The following is a 25,165-nucleotide window of genomic DNA, read 5'->3' as shown; positions in this document are numbered from 1 at the left end:
CTAACACTGTGTTGCAAAAATGCACCCTGTCTGTTTCTTATAGTAATAGTAGTAATCAATAAATAAAAAAAACATACACAAATAACTTCTTACTCCAATGTAATGACATGCTCTTCGTTTTCGCAGATCTTCGAATACACACTTCAGAGAAAGGCAGCTGACTGACGTGCAGCTGTGCTACTCGAACGCGCCGTATGAGTTGAAGATCAGCAGAACTGTACACCTGAGTGAAAAGCGCATTACACAAACGCAGTTTCGACTCCACGATGGCACCAACGATTGTCCATGAACTCTCAGCACCTCAGCCCAACATCACGCGCATCACATTACATCAGACAAGGAAACACCGACGGTCACTTTTGTGGTTACGAAACCCAACGGCTATGGCGCCTCGTTTCGTAAATGTCTACACGCCCACTGCTGCACTGTTATCTAAAAATTCAGCACTCGAACGTCACTGCGGTCGCGAGGGCACCCGTACCTTTTGCTGGGGGACTCTGGCTTGTCACTTAAAGGTAAGATGAAAAATAATTGCAAGAAGACAATGGGACATAGTTAGCGCTAGCTAGCATCCACAAAACAATCTATACTAACTGAACTGTTTGCATGGGTTGAATGCTAGCTAGCTTGCTAACTAGCTAGCTAACCTTAGTAACCTTAAAGTTACTGGACGAACGGGAAGCTCTTACAGTAAAGCTGACATGCAAAAACGATGTAACTAATGTGGTAAATGTAAGTTAAGTGCGGATCTGCGAGGTTAATGCTGTTAAATGCTCAGTATGGTGCATATATAAATAATATCAGACCCATGAACACATAAGAACCTGCCTGTTTCTTCGGGGCTTTGACACTTATCTCGTGTTAACATGCGATGTGATCCAACTGGCTACTCCCAAGGCTCCTACCCTGGCAGCTCCACAACGGCAACGTTGTAAGGTGATTAGACAAGGAAAGCCTGCGTTTTATGTATAACTAAAATACGTTTCGGCTTTTCAGTATTGCCCTGCCTTTCGTTCACTATTAAGTCAGTTTAACTACAGTCTAAATATCGTACCTTTTTGTGATCAATTAATTGATGTTTATAAGGCGAAGAACATACAGGTTCTAGCTACCTTGGCAGCAGCAGTTATAGCCTAACCTTAAATGCCCTTGCCAAAAGGCTCACTGACCTTATAGAAGCTAATCATAAAGTCATCAGAAGACATTCTCACTTTCAATAAAATATTTGACTACAATTTCTACATGTATTTTGTTGACTTTAGGAATATCACAAACCGTTGGCTAGGTTGCTCATACTGGTTAAGATAAGGATTTGGGTTGGACCAAAAAGTTGGCAGAAGGCAGCTGGTATGCACAGCCAAATACAAACCTGTTAATACACTGCACACTTTCACTGTGCAGAATAAAATAGGTTCTTCAGGAGCTTTAGTTACTTTATATGCAACCATGTAAATGGTTAAAATTTCTGGATGGAAATGGGAAGCTTATTGTGGCAGGTCAAAGATCACTTTTTTGCTTAGGTATGAAAAATAACAGTGTGAGTGGGTTTGAGATAGACTGTATTAGCTACTGTGTTACCGGCAGCATTTCTTGTGGTAGAACAACCTCATATCATGGACATATTATTGGTAACAAAGCCCCTCAGTAAGATCAGTAAGATATAGTCCAAGAAAAAAAAAACCCAAAACAATAAGTTTCTGTTTATGGGGTCACCTAGGGAGCATTCAAACCAGGATTTGTTAGTACTGTTCAATAGTGGTTCATTCATGGACTACTGCCCACACTTTGGGCTTCAGTTATCCAGCTCACTGAGGAATCCAGCTTTGTGGAGTAATTACTGAATACTGAGTCTCATTGATAAACAGACACTTTGAGGTTTCTCTGTTTGTAGACATGTGGATTCCGTTGCTGGGTCTGACTGCCTTACCACATGTTGGTGGGCTCTATGGAGGTTATATCACAAGAAAAGAGGTGAAGACCTGGTACCCTACCCTTAACAAGCCATCATGGAGGCCACCCAATGCTGCTTTTCCAGTGGTGTGGACCACACTCTACACTGGCATGGGGTAAGTATGTGATGATGACCCTCATTCATTTTTAATGAATGCATTTATTAGTAATGCCTACAAAAAACACATGCTTATGTATCCATATATTTCACTGCTTGATCACTGCTGCTCACCACATCATGAGTAGAGCATGCATCTTGCATCTTTTTGCAAAAACTACCCTGAAGATTTTGTGACTACTTTAGCTCATTTTTCAATCATTCCTTTTCTATGACCATTGTTTTAGGTATGGGTCATACCTGGTGTGGAAAGAGCTGGGAGGCTTTAATGAAGATTCACTGGTTCCATTGGGGCTGTATGGCCTGCAGCTGGCACTAAACTGGGCCTGGACCCCCATCTTTTTTGGAGCACACAAGATCAAATTGGTGAGAGCGTATGCTTTTGTCAGTTTACTTATCTTCATTGCAGTTAAAGTTGTCCTCCAATATCTACTGAACTTTGTACTGTAGTTCAAGAGTTTCTTCATTTTTCTTTACTTTGAGCTGTTGAGGCATATTGTGCATGTTGTAATGAAAGGTACTCACTAAAAACTGTTATTCAGTTCAAAAGAAGTCAAATAATCAATCACAAAAACACTGTATTCTGTAAAATATGCCCTCTGTTACTGTGCCTTACATACTCCTCATACTCTTCTCCCTGCAGGCGCTTATTGAGATAGTTATGCTAACTGGTACAGTGGCAGCCACCATGGTGTCCTGGTACCCAGTGAACCGCACTGCTACACTTCTCATGACTCCATATCTGGCCTGGCTCTTTTTGGCCACATCCCTCAACTACTGTATCTGGAGGGACAACCCAGAGACTAAAAAGGACTAGAGTGGACAAAAAGGAACACACATATACGGCATGCTATAATGCTCCACAGCCAGTACCAGGAATTTGCCTTTAACCACATTCAAGTGCATATTCAAGTGATAACTTATCTACTTGGCAACTAATATTTCTTAATTGTGAAAAAACTAAAGTAGATGTTTTTACTTAGATTTTGCCTGCTTCCATGCTCATTTTTGTATCAATGATGGTTGGTCATAATGCACTGTGTAATCACTATGTAAGTCTTCCTAATGAACAAAAATAATAAACTAATAATAATAAAATAAAATATATATTTGTGTTGGCTGGGGAATATTGTCCACCTCCACCCATCTATGTTAAATCTTAAGTTACATCACTATGTGAGGTTATGTGCCAAAACAATTGGTACATACTGTGTTTTACAATAACTTGCAAACACACTATTCTATATAGAGCAGCTTCATGACTGCTAGTTAAATTCAAATAAAATATTACTATACTAACATTGACCTTCTAGCTGTAAGTCCTAAAAAGTGTGTGTGGTTTTAAAAAAAAGTTGAAGTCTGAAATTACTGAGTGGTTTCAGTAAAACATTTTGGCATGTTTTCGATATAATATAGCTTTAATGTTTTGCAAACCGTGAACACAAATTTACATTAAATACAGTTTCCATACAACTACATTGTATATAAGACACATGCAGATGACTGACAGTAACAATAGTTGAGAATAATAGTTTGTAATAGAGAATGTGCTAATATACAGCCCAGTGTAAAATTACTGCTTGTCAGGCTTCTCTGGAGACGTGTCTTCTGGTTTAGAGGAGAATCGCTCCATCAAGCTCTTCCACAATCCCTTCTTTTCTTCATCCATCTGCTGCATACTTCCTACAAGTCAATAACACAACACATGAATGGATTAATTTCACGTCTGTTTCATGTTCTGTGCAACAGGAGGGACATCTTGTGGTCACAAGTGGGTACAACATGACAGCATATGGCAGAGAAACACTGCCACTGACTATACAGCATACACTGATTTTCTCTTCGTCAGTGGTGACATTCATGTTCAAGCACGGTCATACACGGTCTGAACAACGTGACTCAAATCAAAATGTAGTAATATCAGGTTATTCTGCTTTTGTCATCATGCTGTGCACGTTCTGACATGTGCGTTTCCCGTGATTATTAAATAGCCTATCAATTTTGTCAGACAGGTTGCCAATTATCCATTTTTTGGAACACTTTTATACATTGAGTTTCAGGTAAAAAAAAAAAAAAATGTCTACAGCTTCTTGTACTATGGTAAAAAGGCCAATCTATGGAAAATGCAAAAACATCTTTGGCAAAGTCCCCGGATCAAAAATCATAACAGACCTTTTGATAAACTATCACTCATCTGTTTTATTTTTAACAATTCTGCCAGCTGAACTGGGACTCACTAGGCCTAATAGGCCCAAACCAAATTATGGCCCAAACACACTAAGTAGCTTGTGCTTGAACCTAGTAATTGCTGCTTTCGGCTGACTCAGTCCTCAGTGAGTGCAAGTAAAAGAAAAGTTTGTATATACAGGTCATTATTTCAGCTATGCACACCTTACTTATCAGTTATGCACATTAACATTTTCTGAAGAAGTAAATTCTTACCTGTTGCTAATAACATCCGGCACTCTTCCACAGTCACGCCAGTAAAACTTGTGTCTTTTGCCCGAGGAAACTGGAAAGGAATTTGCATTCAATGAACATGAGAAACTTTAAGGCTTGAATAAAATACACATACACACAGATGTATTAAACTGTATGCACTTCATAAATAGAACTAATATTTTATTGTCGTCAGAACTAGAACTCAGCGGTTAGAGCGCCGGGATATCGATAACAGGGTTGTGGGTTCGATTCCCGGGCTCGGCAAGCTGCCACTGTTGGGCCCTTGAGCAAGGCCCTTTACCCTCTCTGCTCCCCGGGCGCTGGAGTTGGCTGCCCACCGCTCTGGGTGTGTGTGTGTACTCACTGCCCCTAACACGTGTGTGTGTGTGTGAGTGTGTGTTCACTACCAGATGGGTTAAATGCGGAGGACACATTTCGCTGTACAGTCCGCACTGTACAGTGACGAATACGTGCACCTTTATCCTTTATCCTTTATTATTACTATAATAAATACTTCTGCAGTGCTCTACATACACCTACACATGTAGCTACAAATATATATGCTGAACAACCTGTCTGGCTTCAGACTCACCTTCTCTTTGTAAACATTGCTGTTGATGCGTGCCAAACTCTCATACATCTGATCACATTTTTCTGGGTCAGAGAGCTACCAAAAAAAAAACAAACAAACAAAAACAAAACAGTAAATAAAGTTGAAATATTTTTGTACATTGTGTAGTAATGTCCCTTTTGGAAGATACACAAACATCCTTTTCCACTGACCTCTAAATTACTGTACGCCTACAAGTCTCAAAAAATATTACAATATTTTATTATATTAATCCTGGAGTACCACTGCCATTACCATGATGTAGCGCTTTCCTTGCTCCAAATCCATGCCAATACTGTACAGAATTGATATTCCATCTTTAAAAACTACTAAGCAAAAAGCTATCCAAATAAATTCATTTACACAGGGCTGGATTTTCTTTACCTTTTTGATGATATCGGTTGCAACATTTTTGTTGATATCTACCCGATATCGATATCGATACCCACCCGATATCGATATCGATACCCATAAACACCGACATGCCATCTCGAGCAACATCACATAACACACGCATACCTTCAATGACGAGTAGCGCCATCATAAGCTTGCTATTGCTGGTGTACCGTACGTTAAAGAGGGAGCCCCTCCTGCGACCCTGCAGCTTTAGTTAGCGAGGAGAAATGTGTGTGTGTGTGTGTGTGTGTGTGTTTTGTATATGAACACACTTTTTCTGTGCACCTACAGCTTCCCCCAGAGGTGACTGTCTCTGTAACACTGTTTTCTGTCCCTGCTAATAAAGCTAGTTAGCTACATTTCGTTACCTGAGTGTTTTCGCCCTCTCTGAACGCACTGGCCACTCTCTGGCGTAAAAACATCCCCAGATCTCGACCTTTTTTCGATTCGTCTCTTGGCCATTCTTCACATAACTTCAGGAATCGACGGTACCTGGTGGCAGCCATGTTCAGACTGGTCTCGTAAAGTCAGGGTCGCGCTCAGGGACAAACAGAGCGGCTTGTTTATCATTGGTTGTAATGCTGAATCGGAATCGCACTTTGAGCGATCCGGCTTTCCGTAGCGTGAACGCGAAACGCTTCTCTCACGTGTTCTGTTGCATCGCTTTAGGTGTAGCAGTACAGCAGATGTACAGCGATTCATCCACGCTGGATTAGCTAGCCACTTTCTATCCTAGTATTTATTGCATTTTGATTACAACTAGCTATATACATATAATCATAATAGAAAATGAGTGGTGTAGGAAAGAAACCTGAAGCAGGATCTCCTGGAGTCGTGGGCTGGTTTGGCTCCGCTTATCGTTTCGCGACGGACAGAAACGATTTCAGAAGGTAGGTCCCAAAACGAGAGACCACCTAATTAACTATTTAACATTGGATATTTGCTTATTTTCACTCAATCTCTTCGTTGAATGTAATATTGGTTATATCCTTGCGTATACCAGTGTAAACTAACGGGTGTCGGGCATTAGTCTGTAAGTCCATATAGCTAGCATTGCAGGCTAACTAGCTCCAAGGGTATGAGGGAAATCTGATCAACACTAGCTAGCAACTTGCTGTAACGTAGACATCAAGCGTTTGAATATAGCTCCTATTCTAGCTCCTAGAAACGTCTAACTTCTAGCTAGCGATCTAAACCAAGTATACTGTTCTGTGCCAAACGGGAGTAGCATCCTTAGGTCGCGACTTGTTCGACCTCTGCAGAAACGTGGAGTCCATCATCTCTAGTCAGCCAGTTTGTTTTCCTATGTTTTTTTTATGTTGCCCGAGATATTTGCCCATCTTCCTCCTGGAGCTCTACCCTCCACCATAGCTCCGCTTTAACACTAGCCTATTCCAACTCGACGCATTCAGCTTTTACTGTCAGTAGTTCAGAAGTTGATCAACAAATGAGGTTTGTTGTTACGGGTAAAACGTGCTGGAAAGTAGTTTCCAGAAAGAGATTCTTTGACCACTACTTTTAAACCCATGTAAACCAGCACTATCCAGTCCCTAGTTGTGGTGACTTAGGACCCTGCAGAGTTTAGCGCCAAACCCAGTTTAACACATCTGATCACATCTGGTTGATTTATGACTCAGAGGTTCTGTCGGATCTGAACTCAAAATCAAAAGCATATGCCAGTACAAATCATCCACCTGGACCTTCAGTTATTCAAGCGTTATCCTTGCTCAGCAAATAAACACAGTTCTACTAGTCAATGGATGCATATCTCCTTCTGCATTACAGCAGAACCTCACAGCTGTTTGGCTGCAAAAACAGAACACACATCTGCAGATGATCACCATTTTGTCGGAGTTAATGTTTTCACCCTCCTCTTTCTTCAGGAATCTTCTAGTGAATCTAGGCTTGTTTGCAGCAGGAGTTTGGGTAGCAAGGAACCTGTCAGACTTTGATCTGATGGCCCCTCAACCAATCACATAGTTCCAACCAAACTGATTCAAGCCATTGGGCTTTACAGGTAACTTTTTAAACAATTTTATTTATTTTTGCATGTGCACACACAGGTCCATTAATATCTGGATTGCAGAGGTTTTTTAAGCACTGGCTTCAATCATTTACCAGACACAGACTGTCCATGTCAAATGATTGCCTTCTCCCTAACGTCTGTATTAATTACTGATGGACTGCTGACAGGCCAACTGACAGTACAATATTCATATAATTAAAAGGATGACAGTTCCTTATGTCAATTTCTTATTCTATGTACTAAACCTTCACATTGCTCATTTTTTCTAATTTCCAGGGGGTGACTGACCATCTATTCAAGGAGTGATGCTTTGCAACAAGCAGGACGGATATACATCAAACACTGAATGGAAAATACATGAGCGGAGGACTATTAAAGCGCCACTTCACACTGACATAGTGGAACAACTGATTATTATAAATGTGATACTTTATTTAGCATAAATAACAGTGCAGGTTTATATTAAAATAAGTTACGTTTATGAACTTCCTGTTTTTTTTGCAACGTGGGATGAGACCATTCAAGCAGACTTCTTCATACACCTGAAAGAAGATTTTTTGTTAAGAAGTTATGTATGCGAAACAAAATAAAATGTGTATTACCATTATGAAATCTGTGATTGCATTACCTGCCGTGCTCTTCTGTGAAGATAAAAGCTGGACCCATGTCTCCTTTTCTGAACTGCACACAGTTAGAATGGAATTGAGCTTAAATGTACACTTCCCATTCAAACACATCAGCCAGGCTTAATCTGCAGCTGCAGACACTTAATACAAATTTTAAAAAATGGTTCAAGAGATGCCACAGAAGAACTTAAAGAGGCATTACAGTAAAGAACCTTTTAAAGGTGCTACAAAACCTTCATTTTATGTAAAGGGTTCACTTGTGTTATAAACATGGTTACAATTTTTTTTTAAGTGAATGAACTCAAGCAGTGCTCATAACTGAAAGTCATGTTACCGTGTCTGAGCAGCGAGTATAATAGCAGTAGCAGTTTTTGAGTGGTTTTGGGTAAGGCGCAGGAGGAAGGCTTCTGGAGGCAGCCCCAGCATCTGAGTCTTTAGCTCCTCTACACGGACATTAGCAGGGAATGCTGCGTAGTCCTGCACGGTGAATCTCTGTCCATGCAATCTGATGATCATGTTTACATATAAGTGACGTACATAAGGACAGTTGGAACAGAACCTCAGCTAAAATATTATGAATGTAAATGTTAATATCTTTGACTGGAGAGCACCATAGAAAAGTTAAAAATGATAGGAAATCTCCCACCAATATAAAAATAAATAAATAAATTAATTAAGGGGACAAAAGAACTCACGCCTTGAGAGAGAAGAGCAAGAGGTCATTGAAGAGATGTAGGTAGATGTCTGTGCGGGACACTGTGGCGCCTGAGGTGTGATGACTCTTGACTGTCAATTTTTTTAAGCCTCCCGCACGAATCAAATAACGTCCACTTATGATTAAAGGAATTGACTGATGGTAAACAATGGAGAATGGAGGAATTCACAACCAGTAGAACAGATATACAATTCCGAGCAAAAACAAAATGGGAAAATTCAGACCTTCACATTTTTGAAGTCCACTAGCTTCTCCAAGGAAACCAGCTCTTCTGTCCGTTTCATTCGCTGAACACTGCAGTCACACTCCACCACTATCTATGTTACCATAGTAATACAAGTAATCAATTCATTTGCATTTGGTAAAGGAAATTCATGGACCACTGTGTTATCTAAATCTTTTTTAGTGTTTACATGATCTAAAGTCTTTAAAATGACTGAGTAAGACATGTTAAAATGCTCCTAACTATATTGTACTATATTAGGAAAGCTATCCAGGAAAAAAAAATAAATAAAAGATCACAAATATCTTATGCTGACCTGCCGCACAGCTTCGATTGCTTCATTCAGATTGGAGACATCAGCTGAGTGTTCATCAGTTCTTTTCAGAATGTTCTGAAAAAGTGAGAAAGAACATGTGTACAGGAACAGGAATGCAGAAGGTGTTCTGACTTTCTAAAGTTTGATAAAGCTCACCTCTAGAATAAGCCTTAATCTTGTAATCCTTTGGAAAGGAAGGACCAGGAAGGACTTGAGTGTCTGTCTTTGGCATACTGGATCCTTCTCCAGCTTTTTTACAGTCAGCGCAAAACGTTTGTTTTCCAGCCTAAAATAAATAAACAAATAAATACATTCATGCCATTACAGAACAAGTGCTTAGATTAAATTAAATTCACAAATGTCTGTTAAAACAGAACTAACAAAAGTTTTGTAATCAGGGCCTCCTGGTACATCATGTTGGTGACATAAGGCACATAGACTCGACGAAAGGGCGGCTTATGATTCAGCACAATATCACCGACTTTAGACATTACCACATTCTGACTCAGCCTAGTCTCAAGGTCCAGAAGGAATCTGAAAGGAGTAAAATGCATGTGTTAAAGTGGGCTACATCAGAGCTAAGGCTATACACCTTAACCCAAAACAGTTAAGATTGATTCGTATTCAATTTAGAATTGGTCCTTACCCCTCACTGACCCTACAGACCTCCTTCAGGTTGGAAAACAGAACATGATTCTGTACAGGAGACAATGTGGTCTTCAGCTCTGCAGAGCCCTGAAACAGCCCAACTGCCACTCGCAAACTCTTCTGATATGAGGTTTCTGACACAATTAGTTCAAACATTGCCTGTTTAAGCAAATTAAAACAGAGCATCAACATATTTCCTTTAATAGGAAAGGTTCAATACAAGTAAACATGAGTGGGCAATATTACAATATGTTAGCATTATCATTATTTTATTGAGGTAACCCTCAATACAGCAGATTAAGGTTAGCCTCCCCATCCAAGCCGACCATGCTACATAATATAATGATAATTCCTGAGCGTTTCTTAAGGACTCTGAACATTCACCTACATACTGTAACTTGTAACATGAATAAATACACAATGTAAAATGAATAAACTCTTTGGATCTGGATCTGTGTGTCTGCAAAATGCAATAAATGTTAACTACAGACAGTATTTCTAGAACAACTGCATGATTCACAAAACACCTTAAGACAGTATAGAGGGACCGTAAACAACAGTGTTGTCAGTAGAGCTGCAGAAAGCATTGAAAGTTCTATACATAGTCTTTTCCAACTGGCTAAGAATTTAAATTGTTTTCTGTTATTTCTGATATTTTTACTACCCTACCTGTCAGCAAACCTCCAAAAAAATTCTGATACATACTGAGCATCAGGACATCGTATTGATATACTACATATACACAAAAATATACACTTCCTAAGGGAACAACTGCAGGGAAGTTCTTCGACTAAACCTACCTCTTGAAGCCGAACGTCACTGGCTGTAAGCGAATGCAGCAAGCGTCTTCTCTTCACTTCAGGCTGCTCCTGCCACAAGGCATATGGTGCCACATGTAGCCCCGGAGGGCTCGATACAGTAGTTGGGCTTGACAAATGGGGAGAGGGCAGACCAGCAAGGCCCTGCGACACCACATTTGCCAGCCTTTTGTGCTGCACTTTGTGAAGGTCTGCTTTAACACATTTCATCCAATACTCCTGATACAGAGGCACAGCTTCAGAGAAAGAGAGAGAGCTTAAGCATCATGTAGCTTGAACACTTGATTGTGGTTTTAAAATGCGATATGACTGAACTTACTCTTAATGCATCTGGATTCAAACTTCAACTGAAAGGGTTCTTCCCGTGTTTCCTCCCGAGCATCACCCATACTCCTAAATGAACACATTTATCAGTAAAAGCTGTAAATTTTCTGATCAGCGGGTTCAAGCAGAAATGCATGAAAAAACTTTACACTAGCTTATTGTTTAAGTCATGCAAAAAAAACTGTGAGTCCATTTTTGCTGGGGGGGTTTTTTGTCCCATTGTTAGACAATGAGTCTAGCAGTTGCTGTTTTTTTTTTTTACATTGTTTATAAATTTCATGATGAATAAACCAATAGAAACTGTCTACAATTACTGGAATAGGATAAAGACACCAACTTTCATTTAAAGTTAAGGTTTTTCTCTTCTCCTGTAAAATTTTCATTTTAGAACATTTTACAAGTTTTCTGCATAACAGTTACGATATGTAATACACAACTTTCCAGCAAGTCCTGCCAAGACTGTCCATCACATTAACAGACGTAAGTGGAGCTAGCAGCCAACGTAAATGTCAACGTAATGTCAAAGATGATCAACACAAACTTACTTAGTTTATAACAGTATTTTCTTTCGTGGTGTCATTTGTTTAAGATATATTAGCAAATTGTGGAGAGTTTATGCTTTAATGAAAACAATAGGTCAGAAAGAAAAAAAAAAAAAAAAAAAAAAAAAAAGAGAATCAGACCATGGGAGCACATGCCTTAAAGATCTAGTCTCTTCAATATAACTGAATATTTCTACATTTTAATAAAACACGCACAAATCTTCCAAATAATACCCAAGTACAGAGTCTTCCAGAGGGATTACCGGAAGACTGCCAGTTTACTTCAGCTGAACTAAGTGGTTCTATGGTTGGGATTTGAGTTACAGTTCTGCAGACCTAACGCTGGTCACCAAAACCATGAAAAACCATCAACCACTCAACCGTTCATCTCTTCCACAATCCTGAGCAGGAGAATCTGGACGACTGGGCAAGGCCTTCTGATCCTCTGTAGTGAAGAGAGTCGTGTGGAGCAAAACACCCTGAAGACTCCAGGTGTCTGAGTTTGCAACTGATCTAAGAGCATCAGCAATCCCACCAAAAGCACTAAAAGAGAGAGGGGTCAAAGGAGGAGGATTTTAAACACGACATTTACAGAGGTCCTCCACATATTCACTAATAACGGGAATGTATAAGTAGGAGAAATTAATCAGAATATAAAATCAAATCTACCCATATTCTGGCGCCGGGCAATCCGTGTTTGTTTTAACGTGGCATCCATCCATCTTGGTCCGTACAGGCTTATAAACTACAGGATCCTTGTGGGACAGACAAGAGGTTTTTTTTTTTTTGACTACAACCACTTAGCTAACAAAGAGTACTTCTTCTTTAAACGTGTCCTTGTTTCAAAACGCTCCAAATAAGGCCTAGTAATCTTCACAAACCATTGATTTCAAGCAGCCACACTGTCCACGTATGCAGCGCTGGCCTGGACAAACAACTGTTTATTGGTTGCATTAGCGATAGCTTCGCTCCTCCGCCTTATCACCGAGTACAAGTGCAGGTTTATCTGCTGTGGTTGCAGTAGTGGAACCTACCATTGAGTTTTCGTTCAGACAGAAACCTGAAGGTTCACCACTTATCTCCTCTCTGTGCTCGGCACCATGCTCATACCTGCCCCGGGCTGTTTGCCGAAGACTTGAATCCTGCTCGGGTGTGGCTCATTGATTGACATCACGTTATCCAGCCCCAACATAAACGTTAAAGGGCCCATAGATATTTCTCCTCAAGTCCACATGTTACATTTGTGTGATTTTTAAGTACTTTGTTTCGCCATTTCCCAAAAATCCTCCATCCTATATATTTTTTTCTTACTGTGCTTTGAGGACATCTGATACAGAGACTGTTTACATACATTTGCTGCCACACAAAAACCTTCCTTCTCCATTTTGTATCTCAAATATGTCAAACGTGCATGATAAAGGCTCCAAAATGACTTGGAATTATTTTTTTGTACACTGCTGTCCACTGAAAGTTTATTTCCTTCTACTGTAAAAGTTGCCATTTTAGGAATATATGTTTTGCATGACAGCTACAACATGTACACAGTGTCTGTTCTGACCGTCAGTCCTGCAAAAAGCAGCCCAGTCCCCCGGAAACCTTTTCTTTAATAAATAGATTTAAATATCTGGACATTTGATCTTCACTTGAGCAATTTTGGGAGATGGCCGTAATACTAAAAAACTAAATGCATCAGACTGAAAAATTGTCTTTTGTAAAATATAACAAATAAAAATACTATTCTCCTGTGTGGAAAACGTAAGGACCCCCAATTACTACCTCAAATGCCTAAAATTAGAATCAGGTGCAGCACATTAGCTGGGGCCTTGAGCATGAAGGCAGTAGAGGCAGTCTGGCAAAGGATTTAAAAAAATATTATAGAACATATAGAAATAGCATGTTTAATGCAAAAGCAGACCACACAAACCTTTACAACAAGGGAGGAAACCCTTGCTGGTTTAAAAAAAAAAAAAAAAAAAAAAAGTTTTTGGAGTGAAAAAACTCTGTAGTTTAGTTTTACTGGTTCAGTTAAATGACCTCCATCTCTTAATAGTGTTTAAATTAAGTTCAAATGTCCATATGTTTAAATATATTTTTTATAAATAAATAAATAAATAAATGTTTTCATGGGTGGTTATTGGGTTGTGGGATATTTTTCAAATAACTGTACTTCAACATTAAAGGGTAGAGCTGCTGACCAGCTCCAAGCGCTTTAGCCTAAACTGGGTGTAAATATGCAAATAGGTTTTGTGACATTACAAAAACAGTAAATTCAAAAGGAGTTGTTTTTGCAGTGGCTCATGTATTTAGAGCTGGGCAATATGATAACTGCATTGTAAAACTTTGTAATCATGGTACACAATATGCTATTATGAGTGTATCTAGGATATCATCAGTGCTTAAAGAATAGGATGTGCATTTACTTGTGCCACAAGTGAATCGTAACATGCAAACCCACTTTTTCACAACAGGTAAGTGTGATTTTCTGCACCTAAAACACATTCACATTTCTGAATTATAAAGAATCACTTTTTTCTTTATTTGGTTTTTAAATTGTATACAAGATCAAACTAAATATAATTAAACATTGAAACACAGTTGATACATGACCCAGGGACTACAATTAATAAAAACAGAAAAACAAAAGACAAAAAGTAGACATGACTCAACACAGCTAGGCAGGGCCAGCCAAAATTTTTAATCATCATCACTGTAGTCTAGAAAAAAAGATGCTGAATTAAGAGAATGACACACAAATGACCAAATCCCATGTAATGAAAGATGTTCTCAAGGCAGATGGACCAAAAACAATACCAAATCCCAAACACTGCTCCACCCTTGAGCTGTATTATCTCACAAATGTTCCTCTTAACTGTGTTATGAACACACTCCTTAAAGAAACATAGCACTGAGGACTACTGCAAAATCCCTGAAAGTAAAGACGTCTGGTAATTAAATACAGCCCACCAAAAGCTTTCTGACTTACTGATATTGACTCCCCTTCTTCTTACAATGTATAATTTATCCACTGATTACAGAAAACCCATGCTGACAACACTGTTAATAATGGTTTCTCGAACACGCACATGGAAATATGGTTTATGAAGTCAGATTTGACAAATCTATTGTTTAATATCTTCTGAAGGCAACCAATTCAAACATGAAAAACCCACAATGATCAAGTTATACAGGATTGGCAAATATAAAATTTGAATATAGAAACCAAAGTGAAATGTGAAGGATACAACATTTACTAATTATTGCAAGTTTAAAAAGGAAGAAGTTCCTGGTAGAAGATGCACTTCTAGTTAAGACTGTTTTCCTCAGACATGGATTATGCCTAGTTACGGTCTAACTTGCAATTTTTATGGCGATTCACCACTGAAAATCCTTTTTTTTTTGTGTTGGCATAGACTTGAACTGAATTTTGGGAAAGTTGCTTTAGACGTTTTTCAGAATACAACACCTTTAAACTGAAGAAATACCCATCTTAGATTGCTATACATCAGGCACGTCGTTTAATTTGACCACATAGTAAAAGGTAAAATTCTGACACAGAAGAACCAGTTTACTTCACAACCATATTTTCAAACAAATCCCACAATTTAGCCTAAATATGTTTGCTTAAGCATTCCCAAGAACCTCATAATTTATGCACCATAACCTGTGTTTGTAAATGAAAAACAAAAATGAGGTAAAGGGTAAAAGTGTGGAAACAGAAAAGATGTTTAACTAAAAATTTCCAGCATCCACAGCTAATCTTCAAGACCGTTCTAATTAGAGCTCTTCTCATACTAAATAAAATTGATCAGTGTTCATCTTAAAACTCTCAGTAATCGGCAGCTCCATTGCATGGACAAAGCAACAGCTTCTTTGCCATGCTAGATAAAATTAGCATTAAATTCATGTTGACAAAACAGGCGATATGCATAAATGCTCATCCAAAGGTTATCTAAATTCACTTAAACCAAACAATTAAAACCAGGAGCTCTTTAGGACAAAGGTAGCATGCAAAAAAAGGGGAAAAAAGGAAAGGATTACACTTGCAAAGCAGGGAATATCCTTGACAGCTTCTTCAAAAGCTAGAACCATTTTGTGTGTGGGAAAATGCGAATGTATCATACGACTTCTAAGAACAAATAAGGGGATATGGCATTAAAAAGAAAGGCTCAGAAACCAATTGATGCCACCACTACACATCTGTAATGGATTCTAAGTGGGCACAGTGATCTTTCTGGCCAGCAGCACCAAAAGGGCGAGTTCCACACTACCTTCGGCCTGGTCAAGTGCCTCAGCTGCCTCTAGAGACGAGAACCCCGCCGCCTGTATCCTCTCGATGTGCTCTGCAGGATATTGTCCCATTAAGGTCAGTGCGGAAGGCTGGATGGAGTCTGAAAAGGGGAGAGGAGCCGACTCAAGGGCTTGGGTTGAAAGATGAGAAGATGCTACAGGCACAAGGCTGGAATCATCTGCTGAGGAGCCAACTGCTACAGACAGGGGGCGCTGTTGAGATGGTTCAGCTGAGTTGGGGTGTTCGGTGCCCAAGTTCCTCCATTCAGCGTCTCCTCTCTCCCGCTGACTTTCGGGAGTCTCCCTGAACTCAAAAAAACCCTGTAACGGAGATGCTCTTTCTGGTTCAGAGACACTTGCACCCTCATTTCCACCCACCTGATTTCCTTCAGGAATATATTGAGACTGTAATGTGTCTTGCTCAACTCTGATGTTTGCCACCCCATTAGTCTGATCATCTTCCTGCCCTTTAGAGCTTAGGGTAGGTGTGTCTATAGTTCCACCGTCTGCTTGAGCAGCATGTTCAGATTTGGCAAAAGTTGTTTCATTGGTAGCGGCAGTGTGAGAAGATGATTCAACAGTTGGGTCCAGACTAGCATAATCCTCTGTGGCAAGAACCTGGTCCACGCCTTCAGCATCCTGTTTTGTTGAAGTGGAATGAGAGGCAGACGGAGAGATCCTTCCACAAGCCTGAGCATGAGTGTTGGACATCAGAAGCTCATGAAGCTCCTTCAAGGCCTGAGCCAGAGAGGGAATGCTGGCTCCCTCTGGCTGGTCCCTTTCTGAAGGCACTGCACTCTTTGAGGCAGACCTAGCATCCGTACTCTTCTCAAACTCTGAGTAAACAGGAGGCAGCTCAGAAGAACTGGCTGGACCTGCAAGGCTGTGATGATAGGTCAGCTCTGACACAGGGGTTGGATGATGTACTTGATTGTTTGCAAGATTTTTCATAATGCTGTCTTGCTCTTTTTCTTGGAGCTGATCAGGAATGTCAAGACCTATTGTTTTTGCATCAGTAGAATCTAGCATGTCCACTTCCTCTAGCTGAGCTCCAGTCTGGGAGCTTGTATTTAGGTTGGTAAAGGGAGATTCAGTGTCTTTTGTCTCTTGCAAGCTAATGTCCTCCCCAACATCTGTATCCAAGTGACTCACGGACTCCCCACAAGTTACAAGGTCTGTCGCTTCATTGTCCTTTGACACAGTACTAGAGAGTGGTTCCTGAGCAGGGAGAATGTGTTGGATGCAAGCTTCTGCGGCCTCGTTGTTAGGCAATGCAGAATTAGTCACAGGTTGGGATTGAGGTTCGAAGGCATCAACCAGTTCATGGACAGGATTTTGAGGGGAGGACTCGGCCAAGGATTGAGGTGGGGGTGACATAGGCTCTTCCTGGAGAAAAGGGGGGTTGTATTCAGTCATGTCAGGGGTAACAGATGGATGTGACTTGGTTTCTTCCTGGGATTGTGATGAACTGAATGATGTCTCTGGTGGCTGGTGTATGGAGGCTGGGGCAGATTTTGAGCGGTCCAGGGGGACACTCCGAGTATGACTTGTGGCAGGTGAAGAGCTTGTGGGTATATTGTAAGGTTTGCAAAGAGAGTGTGGTGGGGACTGTGGTGAGGTAGTTTTCCCATCTGCAGTATCTACCAGGAAAGCCAAAATAAGGATTGGGTTTACACGTGTCATTTGTTTGATGCATAACAGTATCAGGTAAAACCATGCAGCAGAATTCGCATGCATTGCAAACCATGCATGCTGCTTTAAACAAGGCATGGACATCATTACATGTTATTAAGTAAAATTCAGCATCCCACTGGCAATATCCATGGAATAAACACACCTCAAGCAGAATGTCTTTTTAGAAAATGGCAAATGACTGATCTTAATCAGCTGCTTTGACACATAGACTTTAAAATCCCACTGCATTCATCAGCCAAGTTTATGCCTTGCTGTTGTAACCAGGCCATTGCAGACTGAAGAGTTCAGCTAATGAGATAAGCTGTGGGCAAGGAGAATTTGTGGGGCAGAACTGAGTCAAAAGTTTATTTAAAAAATAAATAAATAAATAAATAAATAAATAAAAAGTGCTCAGAAAACTGAAAATAAATCTCTAGATCGTTGTAAATAGCAATAGTAAATGTATTGCAAAAATTTGCATTCAGTTAAACTGAAAATGTTTTAGATTTGATATCAGATAGATAATATTTGCAAAATATTTTTAAAAATAGTTTTGTTTTTTTTATGTGAAACTGAAAGAAATACTAAAATGACGAGACCATGAGCATATCCCCTGCCCTTGTGTGACTGCTGTACCTGGTAGGCAGGGCCCTCTCCAGCTGTCTGTCCATATGCATCAGTTCTGTCCTGTACATGGTTAGAACACACACCACACAAGGCATGCAAAGGGGAGCAGATATTTAGCGAACACACACACACACACACACGCGCACACATCCGGAGAGAGTGAGGAAAAAATGCTCCATAAAATCTCACAAAGGTGTTATACAGTATGAGGAAAATGAATTTGACCATGACCTAATCTAAAATTAGTGAGGGTCAGATTGCAGTTTAGAAAGACCATAGCCCAATTTTGAGCAGTAAGTGCTCACATTTTTCCCCTGACATTTGACTTGGTCCATGCCTAGCTCAAAGAACTACAAAACACATTCCCTCACACTGTACATCACTTGATGAGCTGGGTATGTTACTAGTGCTGCACAGCAAACAGAGCAAACTCCAGATATGCCAGCTAAAGAGCCATGACTAGATCTACAATACAATAGTTTTTGTATACACAGCAGAATGACCTAATCCAATAATCATGTCTGACATGATCAACAAAAACATTATCTTCTAAATTTTATAAATTTAGAATTTATTAAATATATTTTTCTTACCCTTTCCCCATAGCCATACGTGAAATACTGAAACTGTAACTTCCTGTGTCCATGCACAGTGCATTAACCTGTCTGTTATGTAGAGCATGCTAACTTGACTCATGCAGCTTACCACTGTCCTGTATGGATCTGTGTAGCGCCTCTGCTAGCTCTTGGTCTGCAATCTCCTCAGGTCGGGCATCCTCTCGCCCCTCTGCCCCATATGCTAGCCTGGCACAGTCAGGCAGTTCTGCCTCAGGCAAGAAGCGTGTCTCTGTACCGGTCGTCCCAATCAGGAGTACACTCTTCTTAAGGTCAATGGAGCACTGAAAAAAACATACCCAGGCTGAATGAGATGACAGTGAAACAGAAATCATAATTACTAAATGCTAACAGCAGACAATGACATTATAACAAGATTTGATTACAAAAAACAACCTAAGAAAGTAACATACATAAAAATCTCAACAATATCTGGAACACAGTACTGTGTGCTGTGGTTTACAGTGAAATATTTCTGAATTTGAGGCCAAACCTGGTGTCGCTTCAACATGTCAAGTCCTAGCAGCATGTCCATAGGCTGATCTTCCAAAATTGAGAAGGAACAAGGCAGGAAATCCCCTTCTATCTGCACCTGAGCTGGACCACAAAGGCACAAAACAGCATTCAAAAATCAATACACATATTATGAAATATGTATCCAAATTTTAAACAAAAAAAGGGGAAAATAAAGACATTTGTAAATTTTACTTTTAGAGTGAGCATAAATCATGACATTACAAGATTTCACATGCTAGGCTGTGGTGTATTATTAAGAGACTATTATTAACAGTTTATATCCATGTCTGTAAACAATGGGAGGGTGCATCAAGGAGTTCCAGTGGCTGACAGCTGTGCTTGTCACAGAGAATGTGTTTGAGCTCACTGTAAATAGGGCACATTATTTAGCCACTTTGTTGGTTTGCGTCCTTGGCTTCTTTAAAGTTCTTTGACACTGCAGTTCAGCTACATCTTTAGAAATGTCTTCTTGTAATATCTGTCTAATGTGGTTTGAACAGAGAAATTGCCCAAATTTCTTTAAAAAAAAAAAACACCTCGCTATCCTACCACTGAAAATCACCCTCACTGCTGTCTGTCGTCCATTTTCCATTTACCTCAGCATGAATTTATAAAGCAATGAAGAGTTAGATTGACATTAAAGTTGCATGAATTTCAATCTGGCTGATCGCATTGCTGTGTATCGGATTTCATTACCATACATGAAAGCGTTTTAAATCGGAATTGAACAGGTCAGTTTCACATAAGGAAGATTGGATTTTGCCACTTTTAATTGTTACATGAACACAGCCAATAACTGCTTTAAGAGAACAAGGACAATCTATTATGAAGTGATCATGAAATGATATTATAAAGCATCTTAATTGAGCGTTATACACCCTTTCATCCATTTTAACCAAGTGACTTTTACTTGCAAGCACCCAACACTTGTTCTGCTCCGTCTTAGCAGGAAAGAATTGGAAACAAAAAGCGATATGTTTAAGAACAATGTGTTTGATTTATGAATAGTTCTTAGCAGTTCCTGATTTAAAGTTTTCAACAACATAGACTTATTCAAATAGCAGCTCTGGCACTGTACATAAAAATATATTTATATAAAAATATCAATTTTGGCATTAGAACAGAATTCACATATTTCATGCATCCGTACCGGAACAGGAAAAGCTTAGGCAAAGTAACCTGTAAGTAAAGGAACTTACTGGAAGAGATATCCTATAATAATAGGTCTAGAACCCTCTCTTAGATCAAGTCATACCCAAATGTACTCTGCCAATAATCTTCTGTGTGCCCACGCCTTTAGCAATCCCAGCCCATCGCCTGTCTACAAGACGCATGATGTTACACCGCTCTGCACAGGCTTGACTCATGATGGTCATCTGAGCTCCTAGAGGGAAAATTGACAGTTACCAATAATTACATATTTAACTAGTAAAAGAACACACATATAGGTCTGCAGCTAGGGGGGTCATTTTCTACCTGAGTCAACAAAGGCCTTGACAGGGTGCCCATTGACTTTGCAGTTAATGTAGAGCATGACCACCTGGCCAAAACTCTCAGGTGCCTCTTCCATAGCTATGGTCATGTTTTCTTCAATGTTGTGCTGCCTAAAAAATAAAAAACATCATTCACATCAACAATATTTCTTTGATTAGACAGGTACCATGTTACAAACACACTACACTCCCAACATGTGCTATGGTCCATATAAACCATAAAAACACCTGTGTTGATATCTCTCGCTGGCTGAAAAGTTTTATTTTTTGTGTGCATTTTCTCTCCAGTTTTGTCTCTGCCAGTTCCCACCCACAAGCTAGGATTCCTGATCACATAAAGCCACTAGTGCTGGGAGGGTGAAGGTTAGCATGTGCTTACTCTAAGACAAGTGAAGCCAGCAAACCACATCTTTTCACACTGCATCAGTGGCAGAAGTTGAACATGATCTCCTGGTGATTGGGTCAAGATTTAGACGGCTGCATCAGGAACATGAAAACTGAAAAGTTGCTGGACTACTTGGAAACATGCAGACTAAGGGTGTATTATATTGAGCTTTGGTTCAATTAAAACAAACCCTGGGGCGATTGCTCTGTTGAGGTAGTTTGTTGGAGTAGGTGTAAATAGTGCCTTTTGGGGGTCTCAGGCTATTTCTAAGCGAACTCTGGCACGGATCTTTTAAGTATGAACACAATACGAAATAAGGCTTCTAAATGAACCAAGGGCAGAGTTATGCACGGGCACTGCATCACTCCTGCCCGCAAATCTAGTATCAACCCTGCCCCCTTGCTCCACCAACAGCATGCCATCTGCATCTGCCCGCTTTATCTCGGTTGAGTCTCTGTGCAGACCGGCCCACGTTTTTGTGCTTTAACTTCTTGTATCTGACACAGTTTAGCAGGGCTGTGACCCAAACAACACACTGTTTCAAAACTAACCCACATTAAAATTGCATTCATTAGTGTAGTTACCTCAGTAAAGACGTGCGTGAGCTGGGATGTCACAGTAACGTTACATTTTATGTTAAATTGTGGCTTAATACTAATATCAACATGATTTAATAATTAGACAGGTTTTCAAAAGTCAAAGGTTAGATTTTTTGATCTTTACTTGCAAATGTTAGTATGAACGTGAAACAAATCAGGATTAAAACATAACAATGTATCATTTTCTTGCTTGGTCCGGATCAAGGGAAACAATCTACAAGTATAAAACACACCCTAACACCAATTTTATACCTGATGTCCTCTTCAATCTTGGCCTGGGCCTCCAGGTCAAAGGGGTCAGCAGTAAGTAGTCTGATTCTCTCCTGCTCCCTTCGGGCTCGGTCCTGCTGCTGCTCCAACAGCACCTTTGTGAAGCGTTCTGGGAGAAGTAAAATAGCTTAATTACTCATAGACTAATACAAAGGAGACTACATTCCCTGACAGCAATTAATTAAAACTATCAATCACTCTCTGCTCTTACCAAGGTCACCACTCAACAGGGCCTCGGCCAGAGGTGGGTTCCGTTCCTTCAGAAGGGAGAGTTCATGTGGATTGGCAAGCAACATATCACGTAACAGGGTGGGGTTGTCCAAACCCTGAGGAGAAGATGCAGGGGAGGTGGCCTGTGGTGTTTGGGCAGCACTGGGTTGCTGCCTGGTGGAGCGTTGGCCTGAGGAGGTGCCAGGTACTGCTATGGAGCTGAAATCAATGCGGGGCAGCCCTATCAAGTTGCAGAAAAAAGAAGCCAAACAAAAGACATGACTAAACAATTCTTCCATCAGTTACACTAGTATAAAAAGTAGATTAATAAATCTACCTGGGAAGGATGGCTGTTGTGCTGGTGGTGGTTTTCTCTCAGCTTGTCTCAACACCACCACATCTCCATCCTTTAGTCCATAATTGCCCAGGGCCCGGGTGAGGTCTCGCAAAGGTTGCTCTGCATAGGAGATCTGAAAGGAAACAAAAATGACTTGAAATTTCTTCTGAAATAAAGGATACCAAAAAAAAAAGAGATCTGCTTTTGTTGGAGTGACTGCCTTTACAATGCAGGGAAGCTTTCTATTAGATTGTGGAGCATTGCTGCGAGGATTGATTGCAAGAGCATTAGCTAGCTAGTGAGGTCAGGATGTTGGATGGTCCCCACCCCACCTCATCCCCAACGGTATTGGATGGAACACCACAGCATAATGCTGGGGAGGGTGGGGCTTTATATCCTTTAGCCCACACCTGGCATTAGTCATGGAGCCAATAGGTACACGGTTATCTGCTCCAGTGTGTCCTATTCTATTGGCGATACTTCTATACTACTAGAGACTAGACACTACAGTGTATATATACCACATGCTACAGTGTCCAAGAACATGTCATAACCCAGCAGCAGCAAAAACGAAAGTAAACAGCCCATTTTGTCTGCGGAATATCATTTTACTCACATGGCAACATAAGCACTTTCAATTTGATACCAAGATTTTAGGCAACTGCCTTAGCTTATCTCGCAACGACTCTCCTTCTATCCTCTCCCTCTCCCTCTACCTTAACCACTGGAAACTCAACAGCCAGCCAGCGCGGTGTACTGAGTTATTTACTGCCTGTATGTAAACAAGCAGTCCTCGCTGACGACACTAACGTAACTTGCTAGCCTATCTCGCTAACCTGGTCATGTGGCTAACTAGCTAGCTTGTTAAATACCCGCGAAATCACTTCGCTGACTCGACATAAAGTCGACTACACACTTCTTTAATTTGCTAGAGTGTTCAGGTGGCCTTAACGTTGCGTTAGCTACTTAGCACGCTATTAATAGCACGGCATGCCGGTTTAAGTGATGTGTATAGCTAACTGCTAACGTTAACGTTAGTTAAAGGCACCCCGCTAGTTGGCTTGCTGCCGGTTGTTGTAGTACTTTTCTTGACAAGCCTTACCTGAATCTCCCCGGCAGGTATTCCTGATTCTAGTTCACAGAGAGCCAAAAAATCCCTGAGTTCAAGCTCCGGGGAGACTTCTAGGGCGAAAGTTGACTCGGAGCGGTCCCTCGGTGCGCAAAACACGGTCAGCAGCATCGCGCCTGCCTGCAGTCAGTGGAGCCCGCAACGGTGGAGAGCAACACAGCACCTCTTTCCCCTTCCTCTTGATCACCGATTTAGTGGTTAGAAGAGCAAAACCGTGAGCTGATCAAAGTATGTTCGGTGTTACCTTATGATAAAGTAAGCATGGACACACGATTAAGCCGGCAAATAAATATATTCAAGCTGCGGTTCTTCTCGCAGACTGGTTCTCCACTTCCTTTCAGCGTGAATACCGTGATCTGACTCAAAGGGGGCGCTCCAGCCACGGGGATTTCACACAGGTCCACGGAGAATCGCCGATCTCTATACAATACTGTAACAGCACAGGTGCCCGCTTATGTTGTATAGATCGCAGAAGGAGGGCTCAGCGTTCAGCAACGCGAAGCCACAAACCGTACAATAATGTTCATAATACAAGCCACAGAAACGTCAAAATAATAGTATTTATAACACTCATAATTTAGGTATTCACGTGAATTTAGTCAATTATTTGCAGCACCAAGAAAAAAATATACTACCTATAGTGGTGTAAATTAGACATGTTGATAATTTATATTTGTAACGCAAAAGTGCAGCAAAATAAAATAAACCTGACCTACTGCTGTTGTCACCTGTTAGCCAGGTTGTTGTTTTGGCTTTCTTTTTCATATTTCGTCATATTTTTATCTTATTTATATTTCTAATATAGTGGATCTCTACTTGCTATTTCGACGCATTTGAATCCGTTTGAAGCTCTTTGTTGAACCATACAGAGGGCGCCATAGTATAACAAGTCCTCTATTTGATATATTTCATAAGTACGGACGTGAAGACTTGCCTCTCCCGATGGGCCCCAATCCTGATCCTGGAGGGCAGTTAATAAATAGATAACAAACTAATTAAATATCTAAAAGTATACATTTATTATAAATATTTGACTGGATATTTAATCATACTTGCCAAGCAGCAACATACCTGTATATGAAAAATAGGACACCCTATTACATAAAAAGGACACCCTGTTACATATTTATTTATTTATCTTATGGATATATCAATATTTGATTGTCTTTCAAACTATATCTAAAGATAAAGATGATGTAATTGAATCACTATGGCAAAAACAATGCAAATTTTACTTTTAATGGCAATTCCTATTGAGGAAAGGTATGTA

General features: G+C 40.2%; 6 protein-coding genes across 7 annotated transcripts; 2 read left to right on the top strand and 4 right to left on the bottom strand.

Annotated features, from left to right (window-relative positions):
- The first annotated feature begins 240 nt into the window (after positions 1-240).
- Positions 241-3,171, top strand: tspo (translocator protein). Its single transcript, XM_072683081.1, has 4 exons — positions 241-515; positions 1,892-2,066; positions 2,296-2,434; positions 2,712-3,171. Exons 2-4 carry the CDS (start codon positions 1,894-1,896, stop codon positions 2,883-2,885), a joined length of 486 nt encoding a protein of 161 aa, XP_072539182.1. The 5' UTR covers positions 241-515; positions 1,892-1,893; the 3' UTR covers positions 2,886-3,171.
- Positions 3,172-3,467: 296 nt separating this feature from the next.
- On the bottom strand, positions 3,468-6,122 carry uqcc2 (ubiquinol-cytochrome c reductase complex assembly factor 2). The gene is made up of 4 exons (XM_072684502.1): positions 5,885-6,122; positions 5,103-5,177; positions 4,511-4,580; positions 3,468-3,751 (listed from the first exon to the last, which is right to left on the bottom strand). The coding sequence occupies exons 1-4, from the start codon at positions 6,020-6,022 to the stop codon at positions 3,642-3,644; spliced, it is 393 nt and encodes a 130-aa protein (XP_072540603.1). The 5' UTR covers positions 6,023-6,122; the 3' UTR covers positions 3,468-3,641.
- Positions 6,123-6,146: 24 nt separating this feature from the next.
- tomm6 (translocase of outer mitochondrial membrane 6 homolog (yeast)) lies at positions 6,147-8,154 on the top strand. Its single transcript, XM_072684504.1, has 3 exons — positions 6,147-6,406; positions 7,400-7,533; positions 7,819-8,154. Exons 1-2 carry the CDS (start codon positions 6,306-6,308, stop codon positions 7,494-7,496), a joined length of 198 nt encoding a protein of 65 aa, XP_072540605.1. The 5' UTR covers positions 6,147-6,305; the 3' UTR covers positions 7,497-7,533; positions 7,819-8,154.
- On the bottom strand, positions 7,949-12,855 carry LOC140560214 (rho guanine nucleotide exchange factor 19). The gene is made up of 14 exons (XM_072684501.1): positions 12,789-12,855; positions 12,424-12,509; positions 12,136-12,297; positions 11,208-11,281; positions 10,871-11,124; positions 10,069-10,229; positions 9,804-9,956; positions 9,579-9,708; positions 9,423-9,497; positions 9,108-9,200; positions 8,864-9,018; positions 8,503-8,673; positions 8,171-8,223; positions 7,949-8,084 (listed from the first exon to the last, which is right to left on the bottom strand). The coding sequence occupies exons 1-14, from the start codon at positions 12,789-12,791 to the stop codon at positions 8,077-8,079; spliced, it is 1,578 nt and encodes a 525-aa protein (XP_072540602.1). The 5' UTR covers positions 12,792-12,855; the 3' UTR covers positions 7,949-8,076.
- A 1,411-nt stretch (positions 12,856-14,266) lies between these two features.
- On the bottom strand, positions 14,267-18,244 carry LOC140560212 (uncharacterized). Its single transcript, XM_072684499.1, has one exon. It carries the CDS (start codon positions 17,818-17,820, stop codon positions 15,964-15,966), a length of 1,857 nt encoding a protein of 618 aa, XP_072540600.1. The 5' UTR covers positions 17,821-18,244; the 3' UTR covers positions 14,267-15,963.
- LOC140560213 (protein DDI1 homolog 2-like) lies at positions 17,592-24,235 on the bottom strand. 2 transcript variants are annotated; one of them, XM_072684500.1, is made up of 10 exons: positions 23,869-24,235; positions 22,767-22,899; positions 22,431-22,670; positions 22,202-22,328; positions 20,949-21,076; positions 20,728-20,856; positions 19,450-19,553; positions 19,048-19,240; positions 18,352-18,402; positions 17,592-17,681 (listed from the first exon to the last, which is right to left on the bottom strand). In XM_072684500.1, exons 1-9 carry the CDS (start codon positions 24,004-24,006, stop codon positions 18,392-18,394), a joined length of 1,203 nt encoding a protein of 400 aa, XP_072540601.1. In that variant the 5' UTR covers positions 24,007-24,235; the 3' UTR covers positions 17,592-17,681; positions 18,352-18,391. The 2 variants fall into 2 exon arrangements, 1 of the variants encoding a protein (XP_072540601.1); XR_011979955.1 differs by having other exon boundaries at positions 18,352-19,240.
- Between the last annotated feature and the right edge of the window lie 930 nt (positions 24,236-25,165).

This window comes from Salminus brasiliensis, chromosome 7, assembly GCF_030463535.1.
Source record: "Salminus brasiliensis chromosome 7, fSalBra1.hap2, whole genome shotgun sequence".
In the NCBI taxonomy this organism is placed as follows: domain Eukaryota; kingdom Metazoa; phylum Chordata; class Actinopteri; order Characiformes; family Bryconidae; genus Salminus; species Salminus brasiliensis.
The sequence above is the reverse complement of the archived record's forward strand: the minus strand, read 5'-3'. Positions and strand labels throughout refer to the sequence as shown.

What these genes read in the sequence shown, in the direction of transcription:
- uqcc2 (XM_072684502.1), bottom strand. Translation starts at nt 6,022, where the DNA reads ATGGCTGCCACCAGGTACCGTCGATTCCTGAAGTTATGTGAAGAATGG. An exon ending in GAGAGGGCGAAAACACTCAG is followed by an intron (nt 5,178 to 5,884) that starts GTAACGAAATGT and finishes TTTTTTTGGTAG; the next exon opens with CTCTCTGACCCAGAAAAATG. An exon ending in GCAATGTTTACAAAGAGAAG is followed by an intron (nt 4,581 to 5,102) that starts GTGAGTCTGAAG and finishes ATTCCTTTCCAG; the next exon opens with TTTCCTCGGGCAAAAGACAC.
- tomm6 (XM_072684504.1), top strand. Translation starts at nt 6,306, where the DNA reads ATGAGTGGTGTAGGAAAGAAACCTGAAGCAGGATCTCCTGGAGTCGTG. An exon ending in GACAGAAACGATTTCAGAAG is followed by an intron (nt 6,407 to 7,399) that starts GTAGGTCCCAAA and finishes CTCTTTCTTCAG; the next exon opens with GAATCTTCTAGTGAATCTAG.
- LOC140560213 (XM_072684500.1), bottom strand. Translation starts at nt 24,006, where the DNA reads ATGCTGCTGACCGTGTTTTGCGCACCGAGGGACCGCTCCGAGTCAACT. An exon ending in TACCTGCCGGGGAGATTCAG is followed by an intron (nt 22,900 to 23,868) that starts GTAAGGCTTGTC and finishes GTTTCCTTTCAG; the next exon opens with ATCTCCTATGCAGAGCAACC. An exon ending in ACAACAGCCATCCTTCCCAG is followed by an intron (nt 22,671 to 22,766) that starts GTAGATTTATTA and finishes GCAACTTGATAG; the next exon opens with GGCTGCCCCGCATTGATTTC.
- LOC140560214 (XM_072684501.1), bottom strand. An exon ending in TGCCCGGCGCCAGAATATGG is followed by an intron (nt 12,298 to 12,423) that starts GTAGATTTGATT and finishes TCTCTCTTTTAG; the next exon opens with TGCTTTTGGTGGGATTGCTG. An exon ending in GCCCTGATTACAAAACTTTT is followed by an intron (nt 9,709 to 9,803) that starts GTTAGTTCTGTT and finishes TATTTATTTTAG; the next exon opens with GCTGGAAAACAAACGTTTTG.
- tspo (XM_072683081.1), top strand. Translation starts at nt 1,894, where the DNA reads ATGTGGATTCCGTTGCTGGGTCTGACTGCCTTACCACATGTTGGTGGG. An exon ending in ACACTCTACACTGGCATGGG is followed by an intron (nt 2,067 to 2,295) that starts GTAAGTATGTGA and finishes CCATTGTTTTAG; the next exon opens with GTATGGGTCATACCTGGTGT. An exon ending in GAGCACACAAGATCAAATTG is followed by an intron (nt 2,435 to 2,711) that starts GTGAGAGCGTAT and finishes TTCTCCCTGCAG; the next exon opens with GCGCTTATTGAGATAGTTAT.
- LOC140560212 (XM_072684499.1), bottom strand. Translation starts at nt 17,820, where the DNA reads ATGATGTCCATGCCTTGTTTAAAGCAGCATGCATGGTTTGCAATGCAT.